We start from the raw sequence: 12,830 nt of genomic DNA, 5'->3' as shown, positions 1-12,830 counted from the left end.
ATTCTATAGACTAGGCCTACTATATTTATTTCTCAACTTTCCTAATATTAAGAAAATTGCTTATCTTTACAACAGGAACATAGCCTACCTGGCTGTCATGGAAATTAACCACAAGAAAAGCGTCCTCCATTCGCAATTTAAGTGCATAGATTACTTTTTTTTTTTTACACGCCCCTGTTGTGACAGGTGCATGATAATGGTCCATTCTAAATCAAAACAAATTTCACACATACAACACCAGTCAAAAGTTTGGACACACCTACTCATTCCAGAGTTTTTCTTTATTTGTACTATTTTCTACATTGTAGAATAATAGTGAAGACATCAAAACTATTAAATAACAAATATGGAATCATGTAGTAACCAAAAAAGTGTTAAACAAATCAAAATATATGTTATATTAGAGATTCTTCAAAATAGCCACCCTTTGCCTAGATGACAGCTTTGCACACTCTTGGCATTCTCTCAACCAGCTTCATGAGGTAGTCACCTGGAATGCATTTCAATTAACAGGTGTGTCTTCTTAAAAGTTAATTTGTGGAATTTATTTTCTTCTTAATGCATTTGAGCTTATACGTTGTGTTGTGACAAGGTAAGGTTGGTATACAGAAGATAGCCCTACTTGGTAAAAGACCAAGTCCATATTATGGCAAGAACAGCTCAAAAAAGCAAAGAGAAATGACAGTCCATTGTCAATTTAAGACATGAAGGTCAGTTAACACAGAAAATGTCAAGAACTTTGAACGTTTCTTCAAGTGCAGTCACAAAAACCATCAAGCGCTCTGATGAAACTGCCTCTCATGAGGACCGCCACAGGAATACCCAGATTTACCTCTGCTTAAGAGGATAAGTTAGTTAGAGTCACCAGGCTCAGAAATTGCAGCCCAAATAAATGCTTCACAGAGTTCAAGTAACAGACACATCTCAACATCAACTGTTCAGAGGAGACTGCGCGAATCAGGCCTTCGTGGTCAAATTGCTGCAAAGAAACCATTTCTAAAGGAAACCAATAATAATAAGAGACTTGCTTGGGCCAAGAAACACAAGCAATGGACAATAGATTGGTGGAAATCTGTCCTTTTGATTTATGAGTCCAAATCTTAGATTTTTGGTTCCAACCGTGTGTCTTTGTGACACACAGAGTAGGTGAATAAGATGTTCTCCGCATGTATGATTCCCACCAGGAAGCATGGAGGAGGAGGTGTGATGGTGTGGAGGTGACACTGTCTGTGATTAATTTAGAATTCAAGGCACACTTAAACAGCAATGCTACCACAGCATTCTGCAGCGATACGTCATCCCATCTGGTTTGCGCTTAGTGGGACAATCATTTGTTTTTCAACAGGACAATGACCCAAAACACACCTCCAGGCTGTGTAAGGGTTATTTTACCAAGAAGGGGAGTGATGGAGTGCTGCATCAGATAACCTGGCCTCCACAATCATCCAACCTCAACCCAATTGAGATGGTTTAGGATGAGTCGGACCGCAGAATGAAGTAAAAGCAGCCAACAAGTGCTCAGCATATGTGTGAACTCCTGTTGGAAAAGCATTCCAGATGAAGCTGGTTGAGAGAACCAAGAGTGTGCAAAGCTGTCATCAAGGCAAAAGGTGGCTACTTTGAATAATCTCAAATATAAAATATATTTTGATTTGTTAAACACTTTACTGGTTACAACATGATTCCATATGTTATATTTCATAGTTTTGATGTGTTCACTAATATTCTACAATGTAGAAAACAGTAAAAAAAAAAAGGTGGTAGGTGTGTCCAAACTTTTGACTGGTACTTTATATTTTTTGTTTAAAAATAGAAAAATCCTATCACAGGTTAGAAAAACGATTAAACGTATGTTTTGGGTTTTAGGATCTCTAGGACATCAGTTAGATGGGCAGCACACATCACGGGGATGCTATAAAATGTCATATTGGCTGTCAGCCATTAACCCACTGTTACACATTTTAAACTGTGTAAAAAAAATGGCAACATTTCAAGACGTTAATAGATGTGTATTCTAATTAATGTAATACCTAATTAGCACGCACTGCCAAAGTTCATGCGCCGGCTGCCTTGTTTAGCCCGCTGGATGGCCATATAATTGACACAGTAGCGGGAAAAGACTGGAGAAAAAAAAGACTCTCCTTCGAGCAATCCATTTCCAAGCGTCCTCATGTTCATTCCCCTCTCCGTCTCCTCAAAAAGGCTCGAAAGCCGCATTTGCTGGCCCTGACCAACCACCTACTGTTTCCCACCGATACACTTGAACGTTTAAACGCCCTGATTAGATCTGACAAGTTCAACGAGTTGGTTTCAGAAAAGGAAAAGATGGTCAAGTTATGATTTCCGAGTCAGACTCACAGGGGACCCCAAGCTTACCCCTGTCAGCCTCGCTCTGTAGTCTCAGTCTCCAACAAACGGAAAGCTAAGAATGTCATAGAGGCATGCAACGATAAATACGATTATTGCTAATTAACAATGGATACCTTTAATCATAATAACAATCAAGAAGAAGATTAATAATGATAATAACCATAAATAATTCAAACATAATACTGTGAGCTTATGCAATGCATTGCTCAACATTAGCTCAGGAAGAGAAAACGAACCAAATATTTAGACCAAATATTCTTCGTTAGTCCCCCCCCCTTTTAACATTTCATGGGTAACGTTGCTGAAATCAAACCGTGTTATAACAAGCTGTTATATATTATAGTAATCCGTCATCATATTCACACAACTGCTAAAAACTATAAAAAGCTCAACCTAACCTGTGCCTTCTTGCACAGTAGCCGATAGACAGGTCAACTGAAATCAGTGCCTTCTTGCAGAGGAGTCTTTGTTGGAGACAAGTTATTGGAAAAGTTTGCTGAAAGAATTAAGATACCTTGAGTACCTGGGGCCCTCTCCCTGGGATACCAAGATGAATTACAGGGGAGACCGCAATGAGTTGGATTTGTAGGGGCCCCTGCACCAGTCAAATACCTGCACAGCGGTGTATAAACCAGCCCTACTGAAGTTAAACGAATAAATAGAAATGTAACTGAAATATGACATGCAGCATTGTGGGGACTAGTTTGGGAAAGTTTGGCATGAGTTACTTGTCGTATAATGTTATAAAATGGATTACTATTTCATTATTGTACAATAAGGAGATTGTCGATAGAGGGTAATCGATAGTCTATAGGCCTACGTGTGTACAATACATGCAGCCCACTTGTTGCAATAGGCTAACTGAAGCGTTACAGGCAATATAGAACAAAGTAGCATTTTGCTAAAAAAAATAACAATTTCTATCTGTTTTCCATTATGTCATAATTATGTTGGAACGATAAGGTATTGAAAAAGAATTGCACAAAAATAGGACTTGACTCAATATGTCTGCAGCACCTTATCATCAGCATTGAACATGTGATAGGGTCACCAAACATTAAAGTAAAACAATGGCTAAATAAGACAGACAGAAATGATAAGAACATCCTGCACACTACTGCTATGAGCGGGGGCCTTGAGGGATATACTTCCTCCATAATTTGTACCTTATGTCTTGGCCCGGTAATCGGTTCTGTGACCCCCATGCACACTAAATACCGTGGTGCTAACAAGACGCATTCAAAGTATTGACCACATTAGGGAAATGTGAAATGAGTTAGTCTACAATAGATTAAACAGATAATCGTCATCATTATCAACAAGGACGACGACAACATGCATGGTTTAAAACGTCGGAATTGTTTTAACTATAACACAGTATAGGACAATATTTTAATATTTTTCAAGCATGAAATGTTAACCTTGAAATGAAACTATTGTATCCAATAACAATGTGTGATCATAACCCTAAATGAGAGGGGAAATTGAATCCTTTTTTACGTTATTAAGCAGGAAAGGATTATGAACTCGTCTTTATAAATGAGATAAAAATCCCCATGTCTTCGTCTGTACACTTCTCAATGTCCCCTAAGTAGCTGGAGAGGAAAGATTGTCCCTTATGGAGAATCCCACATTACAAGAGATCGAAAAACCATTATCCTAAGAAGTGTGCGCATGATAGGACGCGTCCCACGTGACAAGCAGTGCTTTAATTAATAGACCGGCAGGCTTGAAAGAGCTGTTTGCAATGATGAACTCCCCCACTGCGCATAGACGTCAATTTAACGTCTATTCTACGTTAGTTCAACGTAATTTAATTGCAATGACGTGAAATGACGTCAATTCAATCAGTGGGACCATTGTGTTTGAGTCGTCACAATAATGTTTCGGATAAGCAAAAGGTTGGAATTCCAAAAGCTTCTCCACTTCTTCCAGTTAGCTGTCCACGCCTAGGCCACTTTCTATATTCCATTGCTCTCTCTTATTTGTCTCTTTTTAACATGACTGCGGAAAACGAAAATCCTGCACATAACATTCGGGGTCCTCCTCAAATTCACAGGTCGCCAAAAACATTGGGTATAATTGCGCGTTATAATGCTCCTCCCGAGGAGAGAACGAATCGTTCAAAGGTTGTCTGTATAAATGGCCATCTATCCGTTTAACCTGTACCATCGGTTGACGTGTGGTTGTTTGGAAATAATGCCAGGGGCTCTCCAGATGCCATTCCATTCCGCCATTGCTCAGCTTGTTTCAAGATTCACGAGTGAAGACAAAAGCAAACCATGACATAAATCACTATGTGTACAGATACAAATACGAAGAGTAAAAATAGTGGCGGCTAAATTATTAAAGGGGTCCATGTACTGTTAATTGTATAAGCGCTTGTAAACCATGACCCCTGCGAAATTTTGTTCACTGTCGAAGAAATCGGCTTCGCTGCAAACGGTTTAACATAAATGAGAAAGGATTGTGTACGTTTTAGAGAGCGCGGATTCTATCTTAGCCTACAAGTGATTGAACTGATTTACGCGTATTGAGACTCAAAATTCAGTGTCCTGTCAAAATCAAGAAAAAGCTTTCCTAACAAACCTGTTTAAATTCCAATTCTGAAAAACTGTGGTTGGTTTGGGTAATTGGATTGCAGTGGAGGCTGCTGAGGGGAGGACGGGGCATAATAATGTCTGGAACGGAGTTAATGGAATGGCATCAAACACATGGTTTCCATGTGTTTGATGTATTTGATACCATTCCACTAATTTTGCTCCAGCCATTACCACGAACCGGTCCTCCCCAATTAAGGTGCCACCAACCTCCTGTGTTTGATTGGTTCCAGGATTAAAACGTGGTCTTTAACGTGATTTTGACTGTCCATTTCCATAAAATAGCTAATTACACGCTACAATAATATACGCTAGTATTAAATTAATTTACATTATTTGACAACATTTGGTAGGCTATAATTGATTTTAAATATTTTTTTAAAGTGTCTAAATAATGCGCTATCTTATAGGCTACAAGTTGCAATTAATATATTGGTGAGAATCAGAAATTATTATTATTAGGCCAATTATTAATTATATGATTATTATAATCTATTTTGTTATCAATAATATCATAATCGATTATATGATTAGCTGTAGCGAGGGCTTTAAACTTTTGCCCCCTCTGTGTGCAAGAAATCCACCAATGTAAATTTCGGTGAAATGTGTCGAGAGCAGGCTGCGGGGAAAGGGGAGGTTAATCCGAGTTTAATGCAGTGAAGCACATCGCAGGGTCTGGGCTGTGATGGGTATGTTATCTCTGCCCAACATTTGGGTATCCCTCTATTTCAACCCAGCCAAATAGCTGGAAGAAAGTGCAGATGGAGTTACTCTCAATGCCCGAGGAAAAATAATAGCTAAATAACTTCCCCATACGTTCACTAAATCTCTCTCACACGCTAGACTAGTCCAGATGGAGTTGTTTGAAGTGGGTTCTCGCTTCATTCCCTGTCCTTCTCATTCAGCACGGCTTTAGACCCCGAAATATAGCTACATTATATTTCCGTAGACATAGAGAGAGAGAGAGAGAGAGAGAGAGAGAGAGAGAGAGAGAGAGAGAGAGAGAGAGAGAGAGAGAGAGAGAGAGAGTGTGTGTGTGTGTGTGTGTGTGTGTGTGTGTGTGTGTGTGTGTGTGTGTGTGTGTGTGTGCGTGCGTGCGTGCGTGCGTAGAAGACACTAATTTTAATACTTATTTATTTAGGTCTTTACATATTTTAACTTGTTTTGTTTGTTTGTCATTTCAAAAATGCTACACATGTTATGTTATCTCATAGATGATGTGATTCTTTTCTGTCCCTTTGTATATAACATCCATGTTCTTAATCGGCACCCATGGTCATTTAATTGAATATGCACAGAGAAAGCGAGCCCGGAGCCTCGGATTGCCTGACACCACAGTGGCTCTCCGATGCTCTCTCTCATTATCCCTTCCCAACGCCCAGAAAGCCAGTCTGGCCTCTGTTTGATTAGATTGAGAACCTCAGGTAATCCGACGATTTTATGAAGTGTCCATTGCCTCCACCTCGCCAATTCATGCTGGCTACAGAGGACCGTTTGTTGGTTTAGTAATTGCAGATGGTCCCTTTTAAAAGAACGGGTTCATTCTTTCCCTGGCGGTCTGACCAGTCATCCACAAACAATATATCCAAGACTGAGAACATGCCGTTTGGCGTTTTGTGGAACCCCTTCACCCCGTTGGTCGCCTATTGAAACTTGGCACCGTCATCGCAGCCCCTCACTATCACTCTGCGTTATTGAAGATGGCAGGTGGATGCTCTTTAATTGTGGAAAGCATATATGGATGAATATTCTTATCAAAATTAGATAATGAGCCTGCGTTCCATTTACAAACATGGAAGCGCAGTACAACTTTGTAAAATCTCCACAGACCATGGTCTATCTCCATACCCTTATTTAGTCTTAGCCTATTGCAACTTGCTTGAAAATGTACAGAATAAAATAGCCTACTTGTTTAATCACGTCAGATTACAGAGGGAAAATCTGTGATGTAAAACTAAAATAAATGAATACACAAATAAATACATGTAATACATCTAAAGATATCTGAAGTGAACCAGAAATCTAATGAATGTGTGCCCAGGGTGAGCCACTGTGAGCCCCGCTCAGAGATGAAAGTGAAAATAAATAAAAGGCTAAATTTAATCTGCTTTAAAACCCTTCAACACAACGTTTGTGCTTCAAACTCAGAGAGTGAGGGGCTGATTGGGGATAATACATTTCTTACCATCCCTGCAAGCTATTACACCCCACTCCAACACAGCCGCCTATTCAACAGACACCGTTTCCATTAGACCTACTTGCTCTAATAAGTCTTAACGTTATTTAATGCAATTTGGATGGTAAACTGCATTAGGGAGAAGACGAATCTTTTTATGAATTAAAAAGCACATTTGGTGTTCTGAGTTAACCTATTGAGGAAAGATCTGACGCGACCATTTCCAACATTCTGATGTGACACTGTTGCAAGCAAAATCATATCTCAGAATTAATATATCAGAAATCAGGCCGATTAAATTGTTCGATGTGAAAGGTGGTAAACAGACTCCTGTTTTTTTATTCGTGTATAAAGCATCGAATAAGAATGATTCAACTTATCAGAAAAAATAGCAATAAGATTAAGAATGCACTAAAACATTCGGCAACAGTTCACCTTGGATTGCAAGGTGAAATCAGAGACCGAAATTTTACAATGGGTCAATTTGTCTGAAGTTTTAAGCATATCTGTTTAGAAACGGAAAGACCAACATTTTTCCATGATTAAGCACACCATACAGAGCTAAGAAACACAATGGTCCGACCTCTAAATGAATAAATGGACACAAGCCATTAAAAAAAGAAAGAACCGTTTTGCACCATCAAATGCGCTTTCTCCTCCAACAGACTATTCCTTAATATGACAAAACTATCTACCAGCGGGGTGTACTGAATAATTCATTTTTCTTTATATCTACCCTGCCCTTTGTCCACACTTTTTTTTTATCTCTCTCTCTTTGCGGGTTTTTGAATGAGAATGGACTGACCCTTTTGCTGCCATGCTTTCTAGGATTTACCTTTGTACCTTGGAATCTTCACTTTAGAAAAGCGTCAATGGATGAGAGAGGTTGTGCGACTGAAGTTCATCTTCAAGTTTCAAGAAGTTTGGCAGTGTCTTTTATGGGGAAAAGCTTTTTGTGAACTCTTATCTAAACCCTATTCAAGGATGTTTGATCATCTTAAAGGGCGACCTTTGTCTCTTTCAGGAAAGGTTTGTATAAGCACTGTGATTTCTCTCTCTCCCTATAGGTTACTCAATGACAGAGAGCGCACTGACAAGTGGCACAAAAGCACGAACCTACTAACTCAATGAAGTGTTTCATATAGGCTTATATAAAAATATAAATTAACAATGAATCTGAGTTATCTTAAAATACTAGCTAAATAAATCAATAATGTCATGCATTCCTATTACCTAATGTTAAATATAACATATTCACAATAAGAGTTTGTTTGTATGAAAAATGTGTGTTACAAACTAGTGAATGTGTGCATGCCTTAATATAATTGCCACGAGTATTAGAGGAATATGGCTGCAGAGAAGTTGCCCTCTTCGTCTCAGTTTAACTGACAAGAGATGTAGAGCCTCTAACTGACATTGATTGTCAAATGGGTCAACTGTCAGCTGTCGTTTAGGGGATCGTTAAAAGAGCGCGAGAGGAATTTGTTACACAAATTAATTTTCTGGAGCTAAATACCTTCCGTCAGGCTCACATAAATAATTGAGTAATTGAGTAATTGAGTAAGGACTGGCTGGGACTTAAAAGCAGGAATGAATGCACCAATCTGGGAGAGGCTCTTCAGATGTACCGTAAATGTATAAGAATTTCCCAGGAGATATATAGATTTCGTTTTTAAATAAATTGTTGACCTAGTTGAAAACGATAAAAGATGATCCGAATGAACAAGTGTAATAACGTAAGATCCAAATAATAGAGTAATAATACTTCGTTGTATAATAGGAATAGGATCTACTAAAGTGAGGTAATAATAACAACAACAATAATAATAACAATAATAACAACAATAATAATAATTATGGTTGTTGATGATGTTGCTATTGCAATAATGAATCATGAGCCTAATAGAGAATTATTGTGTGTGTGTATAGGCTACCGTACATTGTATTATTATTTAATACCACAAAAATTAATGACACAAGTTAGTCACAATTTATAGCTAAATAAACTGACGTTTTTCTTTGTTGGCCTACCTTTATCGCCGAGAATGCCATCGATGCTATGCTTTGTTTTCTTTTCCCCGTCTTCATCCTTCTTATCACTATCGTCGTCGTCATCTTTCTTGCCGAATCGCGCCCTCAGAACTCGGCTGATGGAACTCACTGAAAACAAAACAAGCCTTGGATTACCTTGAAGTACTAGTACTTTTGTGTATACATGAATGATATATTTCTTCAAATGTATAGGTTCATTTCAAGACAAGGTGAACAATTCTGAAGTCACAAAAAAACATGTAAAATAAGTAAAAACTGCATTCCAAATGTGTGCATACCAGACAAGTCTTACAGTAATCACCATAAGAAGGAAAAGTTGCTTACCAGATGAAGCCTCACCTGAAGGAACAGTGCTTCTGTCGCACACCCCGTCCTTCAGCAGCTTGTCCCGAATTTCCCAACTGAACATCCCGGGGTTTTCTCGCTTGTACTCTTCAATCCGCTTCTCCACGTCCGGAGTTGCTACCTGCTGTGGGTTTGAAAATGTACATCGGCCGAACACAGAGAGGGGAAAGTCAAAGCAATGTTTAAGTCACATGAAGAACATGATCTTGTAATGTATATGGATACAAATACACATAACAAACCTGATATATAGACTTGTTTCCCTGAGGGGGAGTTTGATATGGAGGCGCATGCCTTCTTTCGACAACCAAGGCCTGTAGACGACTTACTGATTGTAAGCCTAGTGACTTTTTTGTTATCGAGTTGTAGGCCTATGGTTCATGTCTTCATAGGCTACCCCACAAATCATACCCACACAAAACTGCATGTATTTTACTCTATGCAATAACTATAATCATAACTTCTAGACTATAGGCCTAACTAATGTTTCTATGTTGAAAATGTTGCCTCATGCATTCATGCAGGTGCGTAAAATGCACGTGACATAATAACTGAAGAAGACGAAGAAGATAGACGAAGAAGAAGACAGATACATTGACACAGATCGCAGTGTATCTGAAGTTTGTCGATTGTGAAATAATGTAGAGACTAGTCCTCCACTCACCCTGGGCTTGCTGCCTCCTATAGCCCCGGGACGAATCGAACCGGTCTCCTGGTACCGACAGAGGATTTTGGAGACGCAACCATGGGAAACTCGTAGCTGTCGCGAGATTACGCAGGGTCGGATGCCGTGGTGTGCCATCTCTACTATCTTGTGTCGGATATGATTTGGCAGCGGCCTCCCGTTGATGAACACTCCACCGAGCTGGTTCACCCGACCTTGGCCAAGGGGGGTTGATACTGTTCCACAATAAACATATTCAGGTCCTGCATATTGTCCTGATGATATTGATATTGTTAAAGTTTAATGCGAAAGAGATCAAGTTAGACAACATTGCAATGACAAAGAGGGCATCGTGAAAATAGGCTTATGATAAACAATTAAATATGTGAAATTGGTTTGGTGCTATATAATTCATTGATATCTTACTGAAAGTTATTTCACATAGACAATAATTAAAATCAAAATTAGTAGTCCTAGGCCTGTATAGCTCTTGACAATCAAATGCAATCAATTCAAATAGGCTACTCACATACGCCTATAATAATGATGATTATAATAATTATAATATTAATAATAATCATTTTCGTCGTCTCAACCATGATAATAATGCATTAGCCTAATAATAATTGTATGGACGTGCCGAATAGCAGTGATAATATACCATAATGTAGGCACTTTCCAAACATATCCCACAGCTCATCCATTCTCACTAGAGAACGCAGACAAACTCATTCCCAGTCAGCCTGTCTTGCAGGATGTATAATTAGAGCCATAGAGCACTCGAGCATCCAATTTCGCATTCAAGAGGCACTAAAGAGTGTGACACTTTCCACCTTGATTATTCCTAGTCATGCTGTACAAATATTGATGTGATCCTTTGAGCCATCTCTTTGCTGTGTATTTTATTTCCATTTGTAGCAGCAGGATACTTCAACAAATCCTGGAGCGCCAGTAACTTGCAAGCTACGTGGTTTTGTGTATTTTTGTTAAAAGCTCTTGAGCACGAACGAACTCGCTGTGACTGGGAACGATTCCCATTAATACATGCAAATACAAATGGGTATTTTTCCGCGAATATGCTAAGATATCGTTTGTATTTCCTCGCATAGTTGATCATTTAACTGATACAATTATCTTAGCAACAATGTCACCATTGGGTTGGTAACGTTTCAATGAGGAAGAAAGTCTATTACGTATTAAACATTAAATGAAGTCAAATGTTTATTATCCATACTGTCATTGAACATTTGCATAAAGTAAACATTATAAATTATACTTTAAAATTAGTCCTATAACTCTAAAATCAACATGTAGGCCTGTCAAGCAATGTTAGACTGTCTACTCTGATATATAAAACAACAATTTCAATGTCTTTGTAGGCGTAAATCAATAGACAAATCGAAACACAATTGGCTAATATTTCACAAAGATGATCTACAAAAAATTGAAAACACAATTGCCCAATATGTCCTAATATTTTACAAAGATGAGCTATAACCTTCCTCCAAGCTGACGAGTTTGTTTTTCTTACAACTCTCTAGAAAGATTTTCCAAGTAAAAAAATATGACATACCTTCCAGAGGGAATCCGGTGCGGGGGTAGTTCTGGCCTGGCGCAGGGCGCATCATTCGAGGCACTGTTCCTGGTAAAGTAGCCATTCTAGCTACTGGAGAAACACCTAGTGGGCACTGGTACCAAATTCTTACTCGCGCAAAGTCCAGACAAGAAAATGTAGGTATTTGCGGATAGGATGTAACGAAATGTCTTCTCTCAAAAGGATAAAAAAATCGAACTATAAATCGTAGTCCCAGACAGAGAAACTCGTAAATACTAAAACCCCTCCGACATAAAACGTGTTGATGTTAGTCATGCAGAGATGCCGGGGTAAAAGAAGACCCCAATAGTGAGGAGGTTTGTGGTGTGTAATGGGAGGGGATACACCTTGCACTCAAATGTGTAAATGGGCAAAGGTTATTTCATTCTTTGCCTTGATATACTTAGTGGTCAACAGCTAGTTTTGATAACGTCTGCTTGCTGGTTGAAAGTGTAAGTGGCCAACTTTGGCGCACGTTGTAGGAGGAGACAGTAGAGCCCGCCGATAGGCTCGACGGCCTTTCTTTTATTCATGATGGGAGAGTGGGTATAGCCACAGACCTGCCGACCAATCACACAACGGCATAGGACGTAAAGCACACATTTCGTTTTGAATTCATTGCATCACTACCTTTACTTTACAAAACAAAGAAACTAAACTAAACAGATGTGATAGTAATCCTTGTACCTGGGGAAAAACGACTAATTTGCTCTGTCCACACGTGAGTCAATCATTCAGAAGATGTGTCAATGTTATGAATATATATCTGCATGTGTGTTTGTAGCCTACATCAATATTCATAAAAACACATTTTATGTATGTGTATACCTATGTATTTGTGTGTGTGTGTGTGTGTGTGTGTGTGTGTGTGTGTGTGTGTGTGTGTGTGTGTGTGTGTGTGTGTGTGTGTGTGTGTGTGTGTGTGTGTGTGTGTGTGTATGTGTGTGTGTGTGTGTCTAGAAGACATACGTTAGTAGCCTAAATTCCAGGTTGAAATTATTTCTTTAGGTCAACTTTTTATAACATCAG

General features: G+C 38.9%; 1 protein-coding gene across 4 annotated transcripts in view; it reads right to left on the bottom strand.

Moving 5' to 3' along the window:
• The window catches only part of LOC135540060 (paired box protein Pax-7-like), a 64,864-nt gene extending 52,632 nt beyond the window's left edge, over positions 1 to 12,232 (bottom strand). For 2 of the 4 annotated variants that reach the window (XM_064966386.1, XM_064966387.1), the window contains exons 1-4: positions 11,781 to 12,232; positions 10,208 to 10,482; positions 9,523 to 9,667; positions 9,178 to 9,306 (exon numbers count right to left, since the gene is read on the bottom strand). In XM_064966386.1, coding sequence (XP_064822458.1) covers positions 9,178 to 9,306; positions 9,523 to 9,667; positions 10,208 to 10,482; positions 11,781 to 11,865 — 634 coding nt within the window. In that variant the 5' untranslated portion in view covers positions 11,866 to 12,232. The remainder of the gene's footprint in view (positions 1 to 9,177; positions 9,307 to 9,522; positions 9,668 to 10,207; positions 10,483 to 11,780) is intronic. The other 2 variants (XM_064966388.1, XM_064966389.1) reach the window with 1 other exon arrangement.
• Between the last annotated feature and the right edge of the window lie 598 nt (positions 12,233 to 12,830).

This window comes from Oncorhynchus masou, chromosome 5 (genome assembly GCF_036934945.1).
Source record: "Oncorhynchus masou masou isolate Uvic2021 chromosome 5, UVic_Omas_1.1, whole genome shotgun sequence".
Lineage (NCBI taxonomy): Eukaryota > Metazoa > Chordata > Actinopteri > Salmoniformes > Salmonidae > Oncorhynchus > Oncorhynchus masou.
Note: the sequence above shows the minus strand (reverse complement) of the source record. Positions and strands in the feature narration are given on the sequence as shown.